Here is a 23,318-nt window from a genome sequence, read left to right on the forward strand (position 1 = left end):
ATTGCTTCCCACTTGAGCTGACGAGACTTTTCAGAAAATCTGGGACAACTGGATTCCTAGATCATCTGCGCCAGGCCACGGCTATCTTTGGAACTCATTGAGCGCAACAGGAAGTGCCTCGATATGGCGCCTGCCTCGTCTACCTCGAGCGACAGCAGCTCGAGCCGGTCGACCTCCCCCGAGCCGGGCCACAAACAAACCCCGGCCGTTAAAGCAGCGAACAAAGTCAAGGATGTGATTGAAGCAGAGTCGTCGGAATCTTCCGAATCATCGGATTCCTCCGACTCAGACTCTGGCTCTGGCGCTAGTTCAGATTCAGAAAGCAATTCTGGCAGCTCAAGCGAAATGGACACGGGAGATGATGCGACAGGAGATTCTACGCCCGCAAAGAAGTGAGAAAATTCACCTCCAATCCTGGGTTATCATGCCTCTTTCACGCACGAAGCTGACGGTCCTGCCTAGGATTCACATTCCCGGACCAAACCAGCCCTACAAACCCCCGTCCGGCTTCAAGTCCGCTAAGAAGCAAGCACCTCCATCATCAGGCGCATCCGCGATTCTCTCCAATTTGCGGGGCAAGCAGGTCTATCACATTACCGCACCATCATCCATCCCGCTCTCTAAGGTGAAGGAGATTACAATGTCCAAGGTCTTGAAGGGCGAGCGAGCCGATGATGACGCATGACGGCAAACAATACGGGATTCCAGCGGATTCAATCAATGAGAATGATCCTGAGGGTAAAACCTTGCTTGTATACGATGAAGCCAGTCAGACCTACCAACACAAGGCGGATCATATCCAAAGCTTCCACGTGCAGGAGTTGATAGGCTTACCGAAGGAAGCCGTCGAATCAAACGAGGCGGCGATTGAGACACTGCGCCATTATGTGAAGCCACCACGTCCGCAGCCCAAGGGCATGAAGATGCGTTTCCGTCCCGTCGGAAGTCTCCCCAGTGCCCCGGAAACTCTCGGAGCTAGCTCAGAATCCGAATCTGAAGAGCCGCGTCCACAGATCTCCTCTGACAAAAAGGAGAAAGAGCGCAAGCGAAAGCACCACCATACTGAGGCAGATGCCTCTCAGGCTATCGCCGAGCCTCGGAAAAAGTCAAAGAAGTCCCAAAAAGATCGCGAAGAGAAGAAGCGGAAGAAATCTGAAAAAGCATAATCTGGCGTTGAGGCTCACTTATCAAAATGTCTTTTTTATTGTTGTAGGATCTACAGGGGTGATTTTCATTGATGCTTTGGTCATTTTTCTTATCTAGAGCGAAATCCATGCCCTTTCTCTCGACTGCCAGTGAAGATGGTCTTGTCGACTTTCTGTATCGGCTATGCATTACAGTGCTTGAAAATTGTCGCGCGTTTGAGAACTGCGATCCATAGTGAGGAGCCCAACTAAGCTCTGCTAGGCCAACTAAAACGTAGCAGCTACCTCTTGATGTTGGCGCCTCTATCTCGCGCGGCAATGAGTGTTCCGGCCAGTTGATTTTTTGAGGACATTGACCGTTCTCATTACCACCACACAGCATCGTATCAACGGGAAGCCAACATGTCGCATAAATGACATCCACCATTCGTGAGCCACGACAGTGATGGAGTAGTTTTTTTTTCATCCAGCACACATGTGGTCGAGGTCCACGTCACGGAACATAGACTTCAGCACTGCTAGCCTGGTAATTCCAGGAAGACTACTTATTACATTTGGTAGGTTCATCTGTACTTCATAATAGGAAAGAGGACGATTGTACTCCGCGGCGACTGGGAGTTCATGTCGAACCCGAAACACCTCGTTGATTACATAAGTCGTCACCTGATTGCTGGGCATGCCCGCGTCACATGCAATCACTATGATCATCAGAATTCTGGAAGTTCACCTGATGAGTTGTACCAGACTTGATTATCGTCATATTTGCCGTTCGCTCTCTGCTTTGATTGTCTTCTCCGATAGTTCTCAAGCCGTGTTCTCAACGCCAGGCAAGCTTTCCTCGAGTGGAGAACATCTACCTGCCCTGGCGGGTCCAGCTTGAGTACTTATCGAGTCCGCGGAGGAGCTCCTTATCGTTCCAGTAGTGCATCATTGAGGTGCCTGACCGACTCACTGATCGTCCATCGGCCAACGTTTGGCAGCACGTGCTTTATTTGACATGTCCTCGTTATTAGAAAGAGTATCTCTCCCTAGTCTGCTGTGATACGAGTCCGCCTGACGTGGGCCTCGAGACCACCAACCTTGTCGAGCGCCGCCGCCGTCCGTGTAGCCCGATTCCCGCCATACGACACCCCGGTTTGGCTCAACCACTTGCAACTTCTCTTTACCTCTTCAACGATCTCATATCATCCGCTGAACCAGATTTTTCCTTCCCGTCGGATCAAATTGTTTTGAAATTATAGAGGCCGCAGTCTCTTTGAGGAGATACGACCAGTCAGTGCTTTGATACAAGTACAAGTATGAAGTCTTCGCCAACCCGGCGGCTCCACTCGGACCAGTGGCCGGATCGGTTCAAAGATGGCGATGATGCTCAGGTTGATTACACCGCTCCACCAAGGAATATGCGGTCTAAAGATGGCCACATGCAGTATATGCAGCAGTCGCTGTTTTCTGTCCTCGCCGCGGTTGGCTCCAGATCGGATTTTCGCGGTCGATTCGACGATTCGAGCGGTAGCGACGGTGATCTCGAGGACGATAAAGCAGAGACAAGGTTGAACTTGAATTCCGGCAAGAAAGCCACTGTGGGCGGCCATCAGGCGGTCGATCCAGCGGACTGGAAGCCACCAGGCCAACATGGGGAGCGTGGGCGGCGGCATCAAAGAACAAAATCCGACAATAAGGCTCTCAGGCGGAATCCTGCCATCGAAAACCAGGACACTTCAGACGATCCATTAGCGGCTAGTGGTGCGACCCTTAGAATCCCGACACGGAGAGCACGTAGTGCTACGCCTCGGGCAGCTCCCATTCTGGCCCGAATGATACAAGCGCAGCAAACTTTCGATTCCGCCAGCGAGTCCAAGCAGCTGCCCTCGGGATCAGAGCTACCAAACGATGACTCTCATGAACCACCCTCCTCAGCTCTTTCTTCGCGACTCATGGAGATGTTTGGCTTCGAAAAACCCGAGAAGGTCTTGGTAGAATACGCCTGCGCCTTGCTGCAAAACATGCTGCTGCAAGGATATATGTACGTCACTGAGGGACATATTTGCTTCTATGCATATCTTCCCAAGAAGTCGTCAAGTGCGATGAAATCGGGCTTCTTGTCCAAATGTGGTCGCAAAAATCCCAAATACAATCGCTACTGGTTCGTCCTGAAGGGCGACGTCTTGACCTATTACGCGAATCCGTCAAATCTCTACTTTCCAAGTGGCCATATAGATCTCAGGTACGGGATCTCTGCGTCACTTGCAGACATCAAAGGGCAGAGTTCAGAGCCGACCGATTTCCACGTCACGACCGATCAGAGGACATATCATTTACGAGCAGAAAGCGCCACAAGCGCTAAAGAATGGGTTAAATCCCTTCAACAGGTTATTTTTCGATCTCGAAACGAAGGTGACAGTGTCAAAATCTCATTTCCGGTGGATAGTGTGATTGATATGGAGGAGAGTCCAATGGCCGAATTCGCCGAGACCTTTAAAATTCGCGTTCTCGACAACAATGAGACTTACGCCATTGATGAGGTGAGTGGCTGCGCACCCAACTTCTCGATATGCCCTCTGACAATCCAATAGTACTTCTTCACTTTCTTCAATTCCGGTCAGGAAGCTTTCAACTATCTGAAAAGCTTGGTTGGCTCGTCCCCTATGAAAAGCTTGTCCGATGGATCGCCTCACCGGGGCAACAGCAGACATTCATCCCAAGTCGGCGTCTTGGGCAAGGCAACGCCGGCTCCCGATAGCCCTCAAGGGGCGACACCAATAGATCATCAGCCTTCTCAAGTTTCGTCATTTGAGCCGCATAGCGAGCCAAGAGACTCTGTGGATTCTTTGGATTTTTCTACAAACCAAGGCACGGAGTCTCTACCTATATTTCAATCACTCACCGAAACCAACGAATCCGCGAGTCAAATCCTCAATCGAAGTGATGTATTTCAGTCGCCTACAATGCATTCACTGCCAAGGCGCCAGTCAGACACAGGCGACCCAAACCGACGGCGTGGAATGGCCTGTCAGGAGAGCTCTGGCCTGTCTGGCTTCAATACGGATACCGATGATTCCCGCGGGAACCAGGGACGAGCAGACAGGGAGACTGGGTCTTCACCGCAGCATGCACTTGGGATGCCTTTGGATAAAACTTCGAAGGCTGTTCCTCAACCTGTTAAGCGCGCGGCCGGGATAGCTGAATACCTCAAAAGTCGATCCAAGCAAATGAGCAGTTTGCTCGCGACGGAATCAATGGGCTATATTGAAAAGGTCTCAGGAATGTGGGCCGGAGGTCAAAAGCACTACGATGAGACCGAAGAAGTGCTATCAAATGATCCTTCACTTGATAAAGAGGATAAGGAGAACGGGTTGAAACACGGAGACAGGTTCCGGGCGCATTTCGGTCTTCCATCAACAGAGCACTTGCAGGCCACATATTATGCATACCTGACACGCGTTCTTCCACTTTACGGCAAGATCTATCTCAGTGAGAGGAAAATTTGCTTTCGCAGTCTGCTCCCTGGGACCCGCACGAAGATGGTTTTGCCGCTCAAGGACGTTGAGAACGTGGAGAAAGAAAAGGGCTTCCGGTTCGGTTATCATGGGCTTGTCGTCATTGTCCGCGGACATGAAGAGTTATTTTTTGAGTTCAACACCACCGATGCGCGAGATGATTGTGCTGTCACATTGCACAAAAACCTGGAGTCTGCCAGGTACCTTGCGGAGTCGGGCATCCTTGCCGAAAAAGAGCGCAATTTGACAGAGGCTGCGAAAGCAGAGCATCGCAGGTTGCAGGAAGCTAGGCTTGAAAATCCAGACGAGGAAGACACTGAAACAGCACGGAATGAATCCGAATCCGAAGTTTCACCATTTTTCGACGATCCCCTCGCTTCAATCATCAACTTCAAGCCCACTGAATCTTTGAGGATCACATGCCTCACCATTGGCTCGCGGGGCGATGTGCAGCCATACATTGCTTTGTGTAAGGGGCTCCTCGCCGAAGGTCACAAACCAAAGATTGCCACCCATGCTGAGTTTGAGCCCTGGATTCGCAGTCATGGTATTGATTTTGCTCTCGTCGACGGTGACCCTGCTGAACTCATGCGCATCTGTGTTGAAAATGGCATGTTTACCTACTCTTTCTTGCGTGAGGCGACATCCAAATTTCGAGGATGGATTGATGATCTGCTGTCTTCGTCATGGGCGAGTTGTCAAGGTAGCGACGTGCTCATTGAGTCACCAAGTGCCATGGCTGGTATCCATATCGCCGAAGCTCTGCGGATTCCATACTTTCGGGGTTTTACGATGCCATGGTCCCGGACCCGCGCATATCCGCATGCATTTGCCGTGCCCGAGACTCGGATGGGAGGTGCCTACAACTACATTACTTATGTGATGTTTGACACCATTTTCTGGAAAGCGATTGCGGGGCAGGTGAACCGCTGGCGGAACAATGAACTCGGCCTCAAGGCGACGACCCTCGACAAGATGCAGCAAAACAAGGTCCCTTTCCTTTACAACTACTCGCCCTCTGTGGTGCCACCGCCTCTTGATTATCCCGATTGGATTCGCATCACAGGCTACTGGTTCTTGAATGAAGGGTCCGATTGGACTCCGCCCACCGAGCTATCGGCATTTATTGAACGTGCCCGGACGGACGGCAAGAAGCTGGTCTATATCGGATTTGGATCCATTGTCGTGTCAGACCCGGCAGCCTTGACCCGAACGGTGATCGAATCTGTTCAGAAAGCGGATGTGCGCTGCATTCTATCCAAGGGATGGTCAGATCGTCTCGGTGACCCTTCTAGTCAGAAGGTCGAGATTCCTCTTCCGTCTGATATTTATCAGATTCACTCTGCGCCTCACGACTGGCTCTTCTCCCAGATCGATGCTGCTGCTCATCACGGAGGAGCCGGCACGACGGGAGCCAGCCTTCGCGCCGGTATTCCCACGATCATCAAACCCTTCTTTGGCGATCAGTTCTTCTTTGGTTCGCGCGTGGAGGATCTGGGAGTAGGGATCTGCATGAAGAAGCTCAACGTCAGTGTCTTTGCGCGGGCGCTCTGGGAAGCTACGCATAGCGAGCGGATGATTATCAAGGCTCGTGATCTCGGTGTACAAATTCGTAATGTAAGTTTCGGTTCAGCAGGAATGAGTCCTCGATATAGATGCTGACCTGCATGATCTAGGAAAACGGCGTTGCCACGGCGATTCAATCACTCTATCGAGACATGGAGTACGCCAAGACTCTTGCGCGTCAACGCTCAATTGCTTCATCGACGCCTTTCTCGCCTACACCCTCTGCACAGGCTTCGCCCGATCACGCCGATGCCGACGTGGACGACATTGAGGAATGGACTTTTGTTGGGGATGAGGCTGAGATGGAAATGACCAAGCGGATGCGGGAGCTCAACCTGACAGATCGTGAGAAAACGTTGTCTGAGATTATTCACTAAACCTCTGCTCCCGGAAACCTTGGGTGGTTTCTGCTGTGATTGACCGTATGTTCTTGAGGCCTGCTTTGGTGTGATCAGATGATTGGCCTTGGCAAGATGTTGTTCGCCTTTGCGAACAGTTATGATTTATGACCCCTCCACCCTGTCTGATTTCCTTGCCTGTCAGGTGCAGGCTGCGCCGGTGCAATTCGCTGTCTTTTACTGGTTTTTCTTTGCTCTCGGCGCATTTTGACCTTTGTCTTTTTGTTTCCCCTCTTACACCTGTCGTACCTTAATACTTCTCCATCTTCTAGACTGCTTGATCTGCGTATGCGTTCTTTTCTGCTGTGACGCCTTCCTGGCGGCATTGTCTGACCCCGGTTCTGAAGTGACTTGACTGCATGACTTTCATCTCGAGGGTCTCATTCTTCAACGTATGTGCATAGACGGGAGTGGTGAGGAATGTCAAGGCCTAAGTGATGGTTGGGTTTATCCATTGAAGCCGCCATCAGCAAAGTCATATTCGCGGAAGTGAGGTGATCGGTACCTAGGTACATTACCAAACGATGGAGGAGGTTCTCCGGGCCCCGCTGTCTTCTCCGTGCCTTTCCTCGTGTCCGAACATGGAGTACAGTGCAGTCCCTTTTATGGTGACCATCTAAAATACACTCGACATAGCGCCGAAACTCACTGCCAGCACAGTACATTCATGCGCCTAGGCCGATGACCCTTTTTGCGGGAGAGTATCATCATACCCATCTCCTATTCCAGTATATGCGGCATAGCATCTCCTCGGACTGTTCATAACCATATTGTGTGAGTGTGTAAGGTCACTCTTGTGACTGTTCACGGGTGTCCCATGTCGGGTATGTATCTTGTGTGGCGTCACCTATTACTTGATCAGAACTCCATCGACGCTGAAGATCTTATCGGAGCTGGCCGACCGGCTGCGAATACAGTACGCGATAGACAGGACACTTCCATCCGAGCCATGATGATCACTCTCCAGCAGCCGTTTCCCAACCTCTTCGCAAGCAGGACTTTTCGCCGTCGAGGTTTCGATCGAGTAAGGGAAATACAGGTGCAGCGTGACTTGGCCCGGCATCGGCGGCAATCGTGGGGTCATTTTGATCGAGTAATAGGGAGAGAGTGCAACTGGGGGCATAATTACTAGGACTGTAATCGTCTTGTGGTGCCCGTTGCGTGGGAGCACGCGGATCACTGGTTAGGAGGAAATACATGTGTCCAGTACTCCTGTGTGCACTTGGATAAGTCGGAAAACCATTTCAAATATTGGATCTGCAAACTGCCCCGCGGTGTCTTCTTTTGCTCGTCGCGATGAGCAGTTGTATAATAGAGATGGGCAGGAAGAAAATAGAAAGTCTGTAACGGATAGATGGTTCCATGACGCTGAAAGCAGAACCTTTCGAACGTCTTCCGTCATCATCCCATGTTCATCATCATGGGTTGAGTCAGCCAGAGATCGGGCTTCATAGCAGAACTCACTACTCGGTAGAGACTTCAAAATAGTGAGATACTGTACGTCCAATAGAACTGTAGTCATCCCGAGTACATGCCTCACAAGCCAGTACACAACTCTACAGTCCAACGAAATTTCCACGCCATGTGACAGTACGGTACAGGTTCCGCATCGGAGGTGGCCGATGGAACTCTCGGTCCACTCCAGCCGGAGAAAGTCTGGCTTTCCGCTGTTCACCCGTCTCGGGATGTCTTCTCTTTTTTTTTCGGATCATTCCCATCAAGATCGATCATTATGAACCACGCGCGGTTGGGGGCAAATGGATTACTCGATCTTGGGAGTCTCTTCCTTTTTTTTCTTTTGCCTCTGGATCCCAGGCCAATCCAGAGAAGCCTACATGCACCCTAAACCCATGGCTTACTGTTCACCCTCACATCTCACCGTAAAGTCAATAGGATCACCGAATCACTGATCTGTTGGATGATTTCCCCCTCTATGCATGTAGACGTTGGGCAAAGGAAGGTCACGCTGGCACCGTGACCCTTGGGCCCTGGCACGTGCATTGTGGATCGAAATCGTACTGTATCGTCCGTTTTTTCCAACTCAATCAGAGTTATAGACCATGCAGCGTAGTCTGTTCCGCATCACCATCTACCAGGCTGTGTGGAACACAGCGTGGTTGACAGAACAGTGGACCATCTCCAGTTGATGGAGAAGCGTCCGAGCGTGACACTCTCAATCGCATCGTGTTTGGGGAGAGTAACCGAAGTACTCGGCTAGCCGTTTCGCCATGTTGCGCTCACATAAAAGGCGACCTCCGGCATTGATGTACAAAATTGTACTTTCCAATTTCCAAAGACTCAAGCGCCTCAGTCACGACAGGCTCAGCGCCAATGATGTGGACACTGGAATACGGTTTATGGGCGAGAAGAATAGCATGTAAACAATCTGCATTTTGTACCCTGCGCTCTGTATGCCAGTTGAGCCGAGTACCGGGTGGAAGGTTCCGATCGCAATTCTCCGTGGCCACCGCATTGGGTCCGACTGGGATGGCAAATGTAGCCATTGAGCCAAGTACCCGTAAAGTACACTTACACTTCGACCGAGGAAACGTTAAAAAAGTCAACACAGGAGAAAAAAAAACCCTTTTCAGGTCTAGTCCCCCACATCGAGACTGATCTAGTCAGTCTTCCGTTCGACTTGGCTTGATTCCCCTCCCCCAGGAAAAAAAATTCCCTTACTAGACTGAAGTACTTAAGCTTATCGTGTGATCCTCCCGCCACTTTCTTGCAGTTTGAGTCAATCTCATTGCTTTATCTCCCCTTTCGCTTTTCTTTTTTTCTTTTTTGGCACAGGCCTAGGGATAAGCGGCGACTTGGTGCTATCAACCATCATCAGTCACATCAGTCGGTGGTTCTGTACCTGATACGGTACGCAAACATCCCTCGTGACTCTTATCTCCCTCCAATCCCCAGTCTCATCCGGGTCTCCTGATCTATAAGATCCATTGGCACTTTTTCTTTCCCTGACGTGGGAGTTTCGACTGTCATTCACACCACCCTGATTTCAGTTAGTGCTATCGCGCTCCTGAGACGGTGATCAATCTGATCAGCTACCCTTGGTCCAATCCGACGCTCTATACGCTCTCTACACAATAAATAACAACAGAGAGAGAGAGAGAGAGAGAGAGAAAAAAAAGAATTAAAAGAACCTCCCAAGGAGCATCGACAGACCTCAAATTCGTCTCAATCCAGTCTAGCTCCACCATGTCGGCGTCGACCATCCCATCCATTGCCGTGGTGGCTTCCTCACGGGCTGTCATCTCCGGCCGTCTGACATCGGCCACCATTATTATTTCACAGACCACTGGCAAGATTACCGCGGTCATTGATTCCGTTATTCCTGCCTCCGAATTTCCAGAAGGCGTCCCCTACACAGACTACTCCCCATATGTCCTTTTGCCGGGATTGGTGGATGCCCACGTGCACCTCAACGAACCTGGTCGGACTGAATGGGAGGGCTTCTACACCGGCACTCAGGCTGCGGCCTTTGGTGGCGTGACCACCGTGATTGACATGCCGTTGAATGCCATTCCCCCCACGACCACGGTGGCCAACTTCCAGGAGAAACTGGAGGCTGCTCAGGGCAAGTGCTGGGTCGACGTGGGCTTCTACGGCGGTATCATCCCCGGCAACGCGGGGGATTTGAAGGGCCTCGTGAACGCCGGTGTGCGCGGCTTCAAGGGTTTCCTGATCGACAGTGGTGTAAGTCGTTCGTTTTGTTCATAGCCGGTAGGCTGGAGACATCGTGCTAATCATTCTCAACCTCACAGGTGGATGAATTCCCCGCCGTCAGCCAGGAGGATATCCAATTGGCCATGACGGAATTGGCAGAGGAGCCCACTACGCTGATGTTCCATGCTGAAATGATTCCTCCCATCACGGCCTCTGTCGGAGACCTAATACAGAGCTCAGAACCTCCTGCGGCACCGGCTGGTCCGCTCGAGGCCTACTCGACCTTCCTGGCGTCTCGTCCATCCGCCTTTGAAACCTGTGCCATTGAGCAGATTCTTTCCCTGGCTCATCTCGCCCCAAATCTCCAATTGCACATTGTCCACCTCTCCGCCATGGAAGGTATCCCCCTCCTGCGGGAAGCCCGTGCCAAGGGTGTCAAGATCACCGCCGAGACTTGCTTCCACTATCTTTCCCTCGCCGCGGAGCAGATCCGCGATGGCGATACCCGTCACAAGTGCTGCCCTCCCATCCGGTCCCAACTTAATCAGGATGGCCTCTGGGACGAGCTGGAGCAGCACGCCAGCGGCGGCGTCATTCAAACCGTCGTCTCGGACCACTCGCCTTGCACCCCGAACCTGAAACTTCTTCCGGCCCACGTGCCTGGCCACTGCGCAACCGACGATCCCAAGGTCCTGGAGAATACAGGCAACTTCTTCTCCGCCTGGGGTGGCATCTCCTCCGTGGGCATGGGCTTACCCATCCTCTGGACCGAACTCAGCCGTCGCAAGGGTCTGACCCCATCCCCCAACGACCCCAACACCCGAAATGCCTTGCAAGACATTGTCCGTCTGTGCTGCGCCAACACCGCGGCGCAAGTTGGCCTGCAGAACCAAAAGGGTGACCTGGCCGTTGGATTTGATGCCGATATCTGTGTCTTTGACGACGCGGCCGAGTGGGTGGTGGAGCCGAGCACGATGCTCTTCCGGAACAAGTGCTCTCCCTATCAGGGTCGTACCATGCGCGGTATGGTCCGTGAGACCTGGCTGCGCGGTGCGCGTGTCTTCACTCGCGAAGCGGGCTTCGTCGAGAGCAAACCATCCGGAAAACTGCTGCTGGATAAGCGAGTTTGATTCGAAGTTTCAAGTCGTGGAGATGTCCCCTGATTTCTTCCATTTCCCTCTTGGTTTTTATTCCTCATGGTTTTTTTTTTTCTTTTTTTTCTTTTTCTTTCCTCCACCCAGTCATGTGTCTGCTTGCATTTTGGGTTTCCGAACGAGCGTTGGTCTGTGAAAACAGTCTTTGCATACCCGTTAGAGAGTAATGTCATGACATGAATCTACTTTGAATATATCCACAGCATCATTGATAAATTGTCATCATATTCGTAGTCGTATAATATTGGGTATCAAATCTAGTAAAAGTGGTTAATCAATCAAAAGGAACCTCAAACTCTACCCATTTGGCCGTGCTCCTATGTTGCGACGACCATCCCTCCAAGGTCTCCGAAGTCCTAGAACGTCACTCCATCTCGCCCTCCACTTTATCTCTCTCCTTCTCCCACTTCTCTCGCACCCTCCTCCTCGCCCCTCCATTCACACCCTTCCCCCATATCTCCTCCTTCTGTTCCACGGTCACACTCGCAGCGTCGGCTGCAGCCGCAGAGTCCTCCGTCCCCTCGTCGCCCACCGGCCCAATCACCACCTTCCGCTCCTTCATCCGCCTCTCTTTCGCCCTCGCTCGCGACACCTTCTCCAAGTATGCCCCGTACAGAAATGCCTCGGCAACAGCCACCGCCAGCGCCGCAAAGAACGAGACGAGAATGCGCACCGCATCCGACGCGCCTCCAGAGACAGCCTGTCCGCCCTCGAGACCGGGCCCCGTCCACGTGGAGAAGAGTTGCGCCAGGATGACTGGCATTCGGAACTTGGTCAGTGCCCAGTACACGCTGAACCCGGTGATCAGGACGGAGAGGAAGATGTTGAAAATGAGGCTGAGCGTGAGAGGGTCTTCGGATGCGTCGGTGGAAGAGGCGTGGGGGTCGGTGAAGGATGGATCTATGGTGTGAGCTGGGTTGAGGAGGCGTTGGTAGGCTGCTCGTTCGGCCTCGGCGAGGAGGCGCGCTTTGGAAGCCAGGTACTCGGGGCTCTGGTACAGAGGCCAATTAGTACAGTTTCAATATGTGCACTCATGTCGGAAGACGTGAGCGCACAACGCTTATAGCTGGAAGGGTGATGTTGACGTACTGGTTCTGGTTTCTTGGGTGGTGGAGGAATGTAGACCGTTGTGCCTCGGAGTAATGTATTCAAGACCGTTGAAGGACTCTGCACGGTTGACAGTGACTCGCGATAGGTCGCGTCATGTTGAAGATGCTTTGACAGTCGGAGGAGCTCTTCGTGTGAAATTGATTCGCCAACTCGAGCAGAGACTGGGAGATTGAGCTCTGTTCGTTGCGAGGGCGGGATCGTTTCGAGCGCAATGACGATGCGACTTGTGACAGTGAGAAGCACCATGCTCACAGATATTCTTGATTCGCTCCCAGAGCTGAATCCACGCCGATCGCTATATAATGATGGAAGGTGGTGGACAGCTGTCCATGTGTAGGAGAAACTGGAAGGAAACAGAGAGAGAGAGAGAGAGGAACAAAAGACGGAGCTTAGCTTCCTCCACCCTGCGGAACAGAATTGCGGGCAGAAACACGAGACCTCCGAAATTCAATCAACGAGCTTCTGCATCCCCCTCCACTTTAGCTTCTTCACATCAAGTAGCCCGTCATGTCGAACTCGAAATCAAAGGCGTAAGTGACCTCTTCCAATGGAACTACTTCAGATATTCGCAATTTAGTCCAGATTCTATGATCAAATCTTTTTTTGAAAGTGCTGCACTCTCAGCTAACCCCTCCATCCAATCCGTCATTCCAGTCCGGTCTCAACGCAAACCAATCCCCGCGGTATCCCAGTCGCCCCATTCATCGACAATGTCAGCGACTATGTCTCCAGCCGTGATGAGGTCGAGCCGACTCTGCGGTCCTTCCAGGAGATGATCTCCAAGTATCAGTTCATGGAGGTGAACACCCAGCGGCGCGGGCAGGGACTGCGCGAAAAGATCCCCGATATCAAGAAAACTCTGGAGATGGTGCGATTCTTAAAGTTGCGCAAAGAGGTAGGTTACTCCTCGGTTTTCGATCCAGGTAGCCTAGGAACAGGGAGGGGGGACAGCCTGGAGTATGCTAACCAACTTCACTCTGTTCTCTTCACTCAATAGTCCAACTCAGACACCGATCTCGAAACCAATTTCGAACTCAACGATACCCTCTACGCGCGCGCATCCATTTCTCCCGCCGAGATGGAAGAAGTCTACCTCTGGCTTGGCGCAAACGTGATGTTGGCGTACCCGCTCGACGAGGCCGAGACGATGTTGGCCGAGAAATTGTCCGCCGCCGAGTCAAGTCTGTCTAACTGCGAGGAGGACCTGGAGTTCTTGCGTGAGCAGATTACGGTAAGTCTTCCGAAAGTCAATTACTTGCCAGAACCTCCTCGGTCATTCTGCGCGACAGACGGGACTAATAGGTGTATTCTACGTAGACCTTGGAGGTTGCGACGGCGCGAGTGTATAACTGGGATGTGGTCCAACGGCGGAAAGACAAGGCCGAGGGGAAAGAAGATGGTGCGAAATAAGGACGGGGCTGATTCGACGGACTAAATGACATAAAACCGCGAATGCTGGGTGTCAAAAGCATGCAATGAAATGAAATCACATATTCGAGTTGAAACTCCAAGTGCAACCCTCCTGCCTGCCGGGGAACAGCGCAAGTGAGTGTATTGCTCTCTCCTCCTTCAGAGCTCAACGTTCTTGACGGAGGTGATGGGGTGGCCAGACCTATCAGAGAGACAGCAGCTTTCACGCGATGATCAGGAATATGTCTCAACTTTGAACCAATGTCCGAATTGAGCGGAATACGACCACTGCCGACGTATTGCCTCGACCTGCTTTGATACAATGCATGGAAATCTCGTAACCCTCAAATGAAAGGGCCATCGATCTACAATTTAAAATGCGCTATGCGACTTGAGCTTACGCTGGTTCTTCAAAGTCAGCTACAAGAAAGCCTGTTCTGCAAGTAGTGCCATGACCCGCGGACTTCCATCTGATTTACCCAATCATGTAAGAGAGAGATATATAGAGGGAAAGCTTGATTTGCTCTGGACTCAAAAAGTGAAAAAAGGCGCTGATATCGTCATCTGCCAGGAGCACATGGAAAGTGCCATTCCTAGACGAAGGTATCCAGCAGGTCTGTGCATACTCTCCGGGAGTTTCCAACACAAGGAAAAAGGCAATATAAAAGACTTCCAAATATTCGACCGTCCTGTTGTTAGAGGCCTTGTCACTTCGATTCCACCACCCCGCAGTGTCTGCGAATGCAAGTCCTCGATACACACACCCCAGAGCTTCGAACAATTATTCAAGTCTGCTCTCTCAAAATTGGCACCCACGTTCCAGTGAGTACTTTTAAGCCCCTTTTTCTCCTGTACCATGTTTAAATCCTAGATTTCCAGCCTGCTGTCCCATCCACCATGCCTGGAGAGCACCGCATCCTGGCGCTTGTCTTTCATGAATTCGAAGCCGTGGAGCTATTCGGTCCCCTGGGAGCTACCTATCGTTCCAAGAAGTGACTATTACGCTTTAGACTTGGTCAATGTGCACAACCTGCCCTCTCCACAAGGCATTGAATTTTCTATCAAAAATGGAATTGGAATCATGCCCACTATGACCCTTACCGAAGCTTTAAAAGACACCAAGCCTTTCAATACACTCTTCATCCCCGGAGGTTTGTCAATCATGCATCTTCTCAAGGACCCTATGCTGGTGGATAAGATTTCGATCCTTGTCGATCGTGCACCGCGAGTCTTTACAGTCGGCGCCGGGTCTCTGATGTTGGCCGCGACGGGCCGTCTCGATGATTATGCGGCAACCTGCGACAGACAGTTATTTGACGAAGCGATTAAAAGATGCAAGTCTCATGCCCTTGTCTCGTTTCTTTCATTTAATCTGGGGGCTGACATTGAAAATTGAAGACCCCGGTGTGGATTGGGTTAAAGGGCATCAATTTATGGAAGATCGGAAATTCCTCACAGCATACGGCAAGGCCGCAGGAATTGCGGGTGGCCTTGCGTTTCTTGCACAGACTTACATCGCGCCGAAGGATCGATTTCACCCTGGCTACACCAAAATATACGATGGGGTCCCTTGCATGGGGCACTTTGATTGCACAACAGCAATGAGTCATGCTCAGCGTACTGCTCGAGAGATAGAGTACATTTGGGACAATGATTCATGGAAAGATCCTTCGCAGACACGTCTGACAATTGAAGCAACTCCGATGATCTTTCCGGGGGTTTCTTCAGATTGAGGACCTGGAATTCGCACCTGCTTTCCAACTATCTGAGTTTCGTGGTAAGTGCTGCGTGATAACCACATGTGCTGTGGAAGAATGTCTTAAATCTATTTTCGGTAATTCAGTCTTCATCGTGCCGTGTAGTATCTACAGATCTGTTCTTCATTAGTTGAATTTGACATAATGAATGCAATTCCCTTTATCAGCCTTGCCCTGGAACAGTTAACAGACTCAGTATACCTCCGTCGTGGCCAACTATCCGCTCTACGGTTGTCCGTTTTTTCACTGCATCGACTCTGACTTTTTTTCGGGTAGTACGTAGCTGTCTCTGCGATTTCATGAGATTGAGTATTGAATGGCATCTACACTCGGTCATTCAGATAGGGTGTTTTCTCTTCCTAGCAGCAGTCGGAATATTTACGCTAAATATTGTTTCTAGTTTTGATTTCTGCAGACTGCTCAACAATGACCCGTGTGTCTCTACACCTGGAAGTTAAAAGGGTTCCCTGGGACCAAACTCATTGGGAAAGACGTTATGAAGCAAAAACAAGCCGAGGCGCTCACAAATGCCGCATGTCCAGCCAAAAATATACATTCTCGCGCTCACTCCTAGCTAGAGGCCTCTTCCGCATGTCATTCATTATGATCCCTTGACTTCACTCGGCGCAGGCGACTTGGCCATAGAATCAGTCATCTGGCTTCCCTCATCACGGCTCGTCGTCTTTTCGAGCGCTTCAAGGGTTTGCTCATCAACGTCCTCCGGTTTAATTATGACTTGTTCCGCGTACTCTGGTCTCTCATAGAGCATATCAAGCCAGGTCAGCATATCTGGCCATGCACGTGGCATGATGCACTCAGTATTGAGCTCTTCCCCGGATGCATAGCAATTACATCCGTGTTGGCGGAATCCATTTTGGAACTGGCCCAGTGAACTCGAAGAAAGAACGTACGCACGGCCACGAGAGGCGAGAAATGCAGTAAAGGACTGGGGATCAGTCAAAGTGCTCATGTCGAGATCGACCGCAGTGGATTGAAGTGGATTCCCAGGCAGATCCCAGAGATGTATGGCCTCCAAGTAGCCCCTAGAAAGTAAGAGTGTAAGACTGTGACTCCTTTTATTTTTGTCCATGTAAATGCCATGTAGAACAGAGTACTTGCAGTTTCTTTGGAGATACTCGAGTGCGTATTCTCCACCTTCAGAGAGGCCAATAATGTCGACGCACTTCTTCGGATCTAGCCATGGTGAAATGACATGTTCGAAGGTGTACTGAATGTGCTCCCGCCAGTCTCTATTGCCGGGGATTTCGTTACGCCAGGATTTGGTTGCTGGTCCCCAGGGACCAACAGGTCGATCGGCTGCCTCCCAGGTACGCTGTGTAACTGCACGAGACGAGGCACAATGCCACAGAACTTGACCCGTGTTGGCAATCACCAAAGCTGTGGTCGATGTCTCCGCCGAGTCCCCTAAAACCCCCTTGGCGAAGTTGACGGCTGAGCCGAAGTTGATTCCATCTTCGCCAACGGATCGATAGGCCCAGATACCAAGGTCCTGCACGGGTTCACCAAAGACGACAGTGACACGCGCGGCTTTTGGCATGTTTGAAGACACCAAGATCGGAACATGTGGCTCGTCGATCGGTGTCTCCAGGATGTGTGAGCAGTCCTTGAACGGAAGTCGGCAAAGTCGTAGGCCGAGATTTTGTAAACGTTGCGAGACGATCTGGCGAATACATTCTGAATAAAGTGAGAAGTGATCAAATCAGATACCGTCCCGAAAGAGCGTCTTATATTCTCTGTTTATTTACCATCCATTGCCTCTCGGTTCTTCACGTTGAAGCGATCATTTCGGTTGATCCTGGACTTGAACCCGCTTTCCGGGTCGGTTCTTTGGCGAATCTTGTCATCTTTGGTGATTGTGTATCTGAGATTTAGAATGCTAAGTTGCGTTTGTCTATGGGTGTGTCTTCAGGATATACTCACCCGAGCTTCTCCAAGTCAGCTGGAAAGTGAGGGTCAGCCGGCAGATCGCTGTTGCGATAGACATACATCTTGTATGAACTTTGACGTGATGAAGGCTAGAGTCGAGGGAGCTGCAACTGAGGAGTTGAAGACAGCTCGCAGTTGATGGACGCCTATGGGACTGAGAGAGGGATCTGTCTGATACACTGAAAGAGAAGAGAAAGAAGAGAGGGAGAGGGGAGAGAGATAGGAGACTGAGACCGAGCCAAAAAAAAATGGTAAATAGGCAAGGAAATGCCTCTTGATGGAGAAAGAGAATGGGAATTGGCATATTTTGGCTTCCGCTTGGGGAGAAGTACCAGCCTTGCTCCTATTTAGTGGATGCCAGACCACCCGGAATTTTTGGAATATGCCGCCCAGTGCATGTGGTGGTCACAGACCTCAGAGATATGAAATAAAAAGGTCGAATGAAGTGAAAACCAACAGCCGTTCATGGTATGTGGATAATATACAGGCTTCGCAATGAAGCAAAAGATGTGAGAATGTGGTCTCTCATCCAAAACAAAAGAAAATTCGCTCTTTTATCACATCGAAAAATAATCATCTCCCAAATATCTTTACCAGCTCGCCTTCTTGACACCGGGAAGCTCACCCGCAAGAGCTTGCATACGGAATTGGAACTGGACAGGAGGGGAAAGAAGCACAGAGTTAGCGACTGCTATCCAGACAACCTTCATTTGCGAGCCTGTACTTACTCGGTTGAGTCTGAAATCCCGGAACACACTTCGCGCGGTGCCTGACGCCACACAGCGGTTCTTGATCTGGGTTGGGCGCGTGTAGCAGTGCATCTGGGAGAGTTGGAGCTGCGCCTGGGCACGGGTCCGTTGGGGGAGGCTTGTATTGCGGATGATATAGCGGAGCGCTTGTCTATATAGATCGGTCAGTCAGCCATCAACCCGTCTCATTTCACTCCGGATAGCATGCTCTGTCGAAGCTTTGTCGAAGCAGCGATCAATTCCTCATCACAGTGCTGGGAAGGGCGTACCGTTCAGGCTCCATCTGCGCAAAGGCGTTGCGCTTGTTGTGGTCGCGAATCAGGCGAGTGTTAACAAACCCAGAGAGGTCTAGCCTCTTGGGGTGGAACATAGAAGTAGCTTTGGACATCTTGTCAATTCCGAGGGTGTAGACGACGATGTTTTACGACTCGGCGGAGACTCGTAGAACGCGGCGGAGGTGTCGGCGAAAACGATGCGCCTCCCGATTGGGTTTAGCGCGACCCATGACCCGGATCTTCACTTGGTGAGTTTGACCCACCCAAAGTATTCCACCCACATCGTCAAGTACTCAGCAATGGGCAAGTCTTGTGTCCGGTACAACAGCGTCTTGAACGCCTTGAGAGGCTGTTTGAGAATGAGATCAAGAATTGACCCTGCACCTAACTCTTTCCTTCATGCACAGATGTAGTCAATAGAGAACCCTAGCTCCGAGAGATATTTTCGCCGAGTCAGCATCCGTCAAATGTACCAAGTGTGTAATTGTACCGGGTCGACAAGCTCTCTCGATCTCATGATGATAAAACCTTCTTGGATCAAGCCCAGAGGTAATGATCAAATGTTACTGATCCGCTCACATGCAAAAACCACGACTCAACTGACGCATGCATACTATTTTCCACTCGGCAAATGCACTTAGTGGTGTACCTCGATGAATGAACGTGTGAGTGGTTGAGGCCTGCCATGGATGAGATGAAAGCGGTTTGACGTCATGAGCAAGTCACGTTTTGGCTCTCAATCACAACACATGAAGGCGTATATGAAAGAATACTAAGCTCAAGAACTAGGCAGGTATCGGCAGAACTTTGATGCGACTGGGTCCAAAGCAGATCTCATGAGTTAGCATCATGGCGCTAGATGCTTCCAAGTTCGATCGTCAGCCATCGGCTACGCTTCAGCGGCGATTATCAGAGCAATATAGTCGATTCGCCTGGACAGCACCACCATCAGAGGTAAGATTTGATGGGCTATCCCAGATATTACCAGACACGTGTTGCTGAACACTGAAAAGTCAATCTACGCAGGTATCACCATCTCAATCTCAGAGCAGCGTGGATCCACAATCGCCGTAGCCATTCGTGATGCTACGTATCTACTAGATTTCATTGAAAAGAAATACGGACCGGGGGAGCAGCAGCCATGTTCCGAGGAGGCAGTAGAGTTTGTCATTTCACAACTGCGACGTTATGCGGAGAAACACCTGGAGAAGGTTCTCGGCATTGCCATGCACAAGCAGGTGGCTGGTCTTTGTCCGAAATTATGCTCCCGTCTCTGGGCAGAGTTGGATATCTTACCCCTGGTCTTGCCTGGTCTCAGCTTACTAGGCCGATTTGCTTCGAACGGACGAGGTCAGTCGCGACCATGGGAAATGAAGGACATCGATGAGCAGGCAGATTCAATGGCAAGAAAATGTGTCCGGTTGGTTGAGCTCTTCATGCGCAAGGAAGCACGGGTCAAGGAGAAAGCAAGAAAGCTAAGACTTGCCACTTTTCAGGCTTTTTGGACCCGAGAACTGTCCTCTATTGCAGGTAGGAAACATGGGCGTGGTGGAAGTCGACACAGACTTTCACGTCCGTCTCACAAATCTGGGTGACTTCGAGAAGACAGTCTCTGCTGCAACTTGGAAGGCTTGCAATTACTTCGCCAAAGACCTCAAGAAGCGCGGTGTGAAGATTGCATTCTTCAGTGCAACCCCCCAAGGCGGAGGCGTGGCTCTAATGAGACATGCGCTCTTGCGGTTTTCACACTCTCTGGGAACAGACATCAAATGGTATTTCTGATTCCTCCCTTGCCCACTCACACATTCACTCACTTCTATCAATCGGCCAGTCCTTCAAATTGACAAGTTCTTTCCAGGTATGTTCCTCGACCACGGCCAGGCGTCTTCCGAGTCACGAAACGGAAGCACAACATTCTGCAAGGCATCACACCACCGGAAGAGCGGCTGACTGGCGATGACATCAACTTGCTGGCCGCATGGATAGGAGATAATGCCAAACGATACTGGACTATACCTGGAGGCCCACTCTGTGCTCCGGCGGACGGAGGGGCAGATGTTCTGATAATTGATGACCCTCAAATGCCAGGCCTCATCCCGATTGCTAAGAAGATAGCGCCTCAACGACCAATCATCTTCCGCAGTCACATTCAAATTCGGAGCGATTTGGTAAACCAGCCAGGTACTTCACAAGCAGATGCATGGAAGGTCATGTGGGAGAATGTCAAGCAGGCAGACTGTTTCATCGCACATCCGGTGAAGGCATTTGTACCGCGAGACGTACCGTCGGAAATGGTTGGCTATATGCCTGCAACGACTGATTGGTGAGTCACATCGTTGATGACTGTCCTCGGGAAGCACATCATTGACATATCGTAGGTTGGATGGACTCAATAAACACATGAGAGATTGGGACATTGCACACTATGGTCGTTTGCTCAACGTAGCCTGCAAAAATGCCGATATGCCGCAGATCCATCATCCGGACGGTGAGAGGCCCCCCGGGGAAATTTGCAGGGTATGACGTGCTGACCACGTAGGAATCAGATCAGTACATTGTCCAGATCGCTCGCTTCGACCCTTCAAAGGGCATCCTCGACGTATTAGAGTCCTATCAAAAGTTCCATCACCGACTGACGCGTGAACGACCCGACCTGACCCCACCCAAACTTCTGATATGTGGCCATGGCTCGGTGGATGATCCCGACGGCGCTGTCATATACGACCAAGTTGTCAATCGAATTGAAACTCAGAGCCCACACCTTCGCAGCCTGGTGTGCGCGGTTCGTCTCCGACCATCAGATCAAGTTTTGAACGCCGTTCTTTCAAAAGCGACCATTGCGCTGCAACTGTCCACGCGGGAAGGATTCGAGGTCAAAGTTTCAGAGGCTGTTCATAAGGGTGTCCCAATCATTGCTACGCGTGCTGGCGGTATCCCTCTGCAGGTCCAGGATGGTGTGAATGGGTTCCTCGTCGACGTGGGTGACACCGACGCGGTCGCACGGCATCTGTTCGATCTTTTGACCAACAAAGCGCTCTATCGACGCATTTCGGAATATGCTCAAAGCCATGTCTATGATGAAGTCAGCACGGTGGGCAATGCCTTGAGTTGGCTCTACCTTGCATCCAAGTTTACCAAAGACGGTGATGTGAAACCGAATGGGCAGTGGATCAACAATTTGGCATTTGCCGAGAGTGGCGTGCCCATTCCTCCAGATATGCCTCGACTGACTCGGGAAGTTGAGGTGGAGAAAATGGGATAAGCGTGGCGCGCGTCTTGATGAGGTCGATCGAAGAACAATTTGCAGCTTATGAGCGTCACTCCACTCATTGTTGAGCACCATGAGTTCGTTTTCAAGCAATTTTTCTAACACCACAGGTACACCCTCATAAGTCGGACGGGGGGATATCAACCACGGTTGACGACCGAAAAAAAAAACACATGAGACACGCATCGGGGGGGGTATCATTCAGTAAATCTCAAACGCTATCAAATCATAAAAGAGCTCAAGCACAGCCATATAAAGAAGCATGTCATCACTCATGGCTTTCCAACGAGACGGTATCTCTCCCGTGCCATACCACCCTCTGCGCCTTCAACGCCGTAGCCCTCGCCCACTTCGCCAACGATTCGAGCAGGCCGCCCTCCTACCACACACCAGCTGGGCACGACCATTCCGGGCGGAACTACCGCGCCGTCCAGAATCACCGCGAAATCTTTAATGATCGCCATACTCCCCACTGTCGCACCTGCGCCGACATGGACGTGGTTCCCCAACGACGCGGCTTCGACCACCGCCGACTCTCCGACGAAGACGTGATCACCGATCTTGAGTGGATAATACGAGTGTACTCCGCGATGCAAGCGACTGGGTGGACGCAGCACTGCGCTTTTGGAAATATAGCTATAGCGACCCACGGTGATCGCGACGCTCGGAGCGTTGGAAGGGGGAGCCGGATTATTCGGGTCTGCAGAGGGAGCGGCGGAAGCCTGGCGAAAGAGATCGCCGCGAATCACAGCCTCGGCTTGAATCACAGTTTTTCCACCAAGAATGATATGTTGTGTCCCGTGGATTTGCGAGCGGCGCGAGATTTTGTTGCCCGTATCCTTGGGTCGTGTTAGTAGTGTTTTGACAAGGGGGTTAATGTGTTGACCGTCGGCAGGGACTGAGGGCTCCTTGGGTTTGCGACAAAACTTGTACATACAGTCTCAATATACTCGCTTTTCGCAGCTTTAGGTGGCATTGTGTGGGACTCTTGTCGACTTTAGAGAGATGTGTTGTCGTCGCGGTGTTGATGGCCAGGTAGGGTGAAGGCGGTGTGGAATCTGGAGGCTTCAAGGGTAACTATCCATCTTCCGTCCAGCCACATCAACAGACAGTAGATGTTCTACCAGCGGCGCTTTCGACCAGGTAATATCTCGAGGCGCCCCCTATTTTACTAACCAGAGAAGATATGAAAATGAGAGACTGTGGAATCTTGTCAATGTGCGATGTGCGAAACTTGAAACATTGTGGGAACATTCCTCGGGTTTCTAATGCAGGGCGGGCGTGCTCGCTCCCCAGTCAAATTCCCCCAGCTGTCGACGTCTATCTCAAGAGATATCTGGCGTCAAGTTGACGGCCTTTTTGAATGCATT

At 51.1% G+C, this 23,318-nt stretch overlaps 11 protein-coding genes across 11 annotated transcripts; 6 read left to right on the forward strand and 5 right to left on the reverse strand.

The window, feature by feature from the left end:
- Window positions 1–123: 123 nt before the first annotated feature.
- On the forward strand, window positions 124–1,166 carry POX_b02985 (uncharacterized protein; the record flags this gene model as incomplete). Its single annotated transcript, XM_050111892.1, has 3 exons — window positions 124–392; window positions 463–659; window positions 709–1,166. 3 exons carry the CDS (start codon window positions 124–126, stop codon window positions 1,164–1,166), a joined length of 924 nt encoding a protein of 307 aa, XP_049972238.1.
- A 1,277-nt stretch (window positions 1,167–2,443) lies between these two features.
- POX_b02986 (Sterol 3-beta-glucosyltransferase) lies at window positions 2,444–6,585 on the forward strand (the record flags this gene model as incomplete). Its single annotated transcript, XM_050111893.1, has 3 exons — window positions 2,444–3,667; window positions 3,719–6,259; window positions 6,319–6,585. The coding sequence occupies 3 exons, from the start codon at window positions 2,444–2,446 to the stop codon at window positions 6,583–6,585; spliced, it is 4,032 nt and encodes a 1,343-aa protein (XP_049972239.1).
- Window positions 6,586–7,456: 871 nt separating this feature from the next.
- Window positions 7,457–7,690, reverse strand: POX_b02987 (uncharacterized protein; the record flags this gene model as incomplete). The annotated part of the gene is made up of 1 exon (XM_050111894.1): window positions 7,457–7,690. One exon carries the CDS (start codon window positions 7,688–7,690, stop codon window positions 7,457–7,459), a length of 234 nt encoding a protein of 77 aa, XP_049972240.1.
- A 2,120-nt stretch (window positions 7,691–9,810) lies between these two features.
- On the forward strand, window positions 9,811–11,408 carry POX_b02988 (Allantoinase; the record flags this gene model as incomplete). The annotated part of the gene is made up of 2 exons (XM_050111895.1): window positions 9,811–10,308; window positions 10,377–11,408. 2 exons carry the CDS (start codon window positions 9,811–9,813, stop codon window positions 11,406–11,408), a joined length of 1,530 nt encoding a protein of 509 aa, XP_049972241.1.
- Window positions 11,409–11,796: 388 nt separating this feature from the next.
- Window positions 11,797–12,788, reverse strand: POX_b02989 (uncharacterized protein; the record flags this gene model as incomplete). The annotated part of the gene is made up of 2 exons (XM_050111896.1): window positions 11,797–12,423; window positions 12,522–12,788. 2 exons carry the CDS (start codon window positions 12,786–12,788, stop codon window positions 11,797–11,799), a joined length of 894 nt encoding a protein of 297 aa, XP_049972242.1.
- A 261-nt stretch (window positions 12,789–13,049) lies between these two features.
- On the forward strand, window positions 13,050–13,952 carry POX_b02990 (Prefoldin subunit 3; the record flags this gene model as incomplete). The annotated part of the gene is made up of 4 exons (XM_050111897.1): window positions 13,050–13,072; window positions 13,197–13,437; window positions 13,540–13,773; window positions 13,860–13,952. The coding sequence occupies 4 exons, from the start codon at window positions 13,050–13,052 to the stop codon at window positions 13,950–13,952; spliced, it is 591 nt and encodes a 196-aa protein (XP_049972243.1).
- A 741-nt stretch (window positions 13,953–14,693) lies between these two features.
- Window positions 14,694–15,348, forward strand: POX_b02991 (uncharacterized protein; the record flags this gene model as incomplete). Its single annotated transcript, XM_050111898.1, has 3 exons — window positions 14,694–14,774; window positions 14,832–14,913; window positions 14,963–15,348. 3 exons carry the CDS (start codon window positions 14,694–14,696, stop codon window positions 15,346–15,348), a joined length of 549 nt encoding a protein of 182 aa, XP_049972244.1.
- Window positions 15,349–16,310: 962 nt separating this feature from the next.
- Window positions 16,311–17,718, reverse strand: POX_b02992 (uncharacterized protein; the record flags this gene model as incomplete). Its single annotated transcript, XM_050111899.1, has 3 exons — window positions 16,311–17,404; window positions 17,476–17,591; window positions 17,651–17,718. 3 exons carry the CDS (start codon window positions 17,716–17,718, stop codon window positions 16,311–16,313), a joined length of 1,278 nt encoding a protein of 425 aa, XP_049972245.1.
- A 528-nt stretch (window positions 17,719–18,246) lies between these two features.
- On the reverse strand, window positions 18,247–18,793 carry POX_b02993 (37S ribosomal protein MRP2; the record flags this gene model as incomplete). Its single annotated transcript, XM_050111900.1, has 2 exons — window positions 18,247–18,556; window positions 18,675–18,793. 2 exons carry the CDS (start codon window positions 18,791–18,793, stop codon window positions 18,247–18,249), a joined length of 429 nt encoding a protein of 142 aa, XP_049972246.1.
- A 736-nt stretch (window positions 18,794–19,529) lies between these two features.
- Window positions 19,530–21,942, forward strand: POX_b02994 (Trehalose phosphorylase; the record flags this gene model as incomplete). The annotated part of the gene is made up of 6 exons (XM_050111901.1): window positions 19,530–19,634; window positions 19,694–20,100; window positions 20,177–20,452; window positions 20,539–21,003; window positions 21,059–21,168; window positions 21,227–21,942. 6 exons carry the CDS (start codon window positions 19,530–19,532, stop codon window positions 21,940–21,942), a joined length of 2,079 nt encoding a protein of 692 aa, XP_049972247.1.
- A 278-nt stretch (window positions 21,943–22,220) lies between these two features.
- Window positions 22,221–22,924, reverse strand: POX_b02995 (Dynactin subunit 5; the record flags this gene model as incomplete). The annotated part of the gene is made up of 2 exons (XM_050111902.1): window positions 22,221–22,787; window positions 22,886–22,924. 2 exons carry the CDS (start codon window positions 22,922–22,924, stop codon window positions 22,221–22,223), a joined length of 606 nt encoding a protein of 201 aa, XP_049972248.1.
- Between the last annotated feature and the right edge of the window lie 394 nt (window positions 22,925–23,318).

Source organism: Penicillium oxalicum, chromosome II, assembly GCF_001723175.1.
Source record: "Penicillium oxalicum strain HP7-1 chromosome II, whole genome shotgun sequence".
Classification (NCBI taxonomy): domain Eukaryota; kingdom Fungi; phylum Ascomycota; class Eurotiomycetes; order Eurotiales; family Aspergillaceae; genus Penicillium; species Penicillium oxalicum.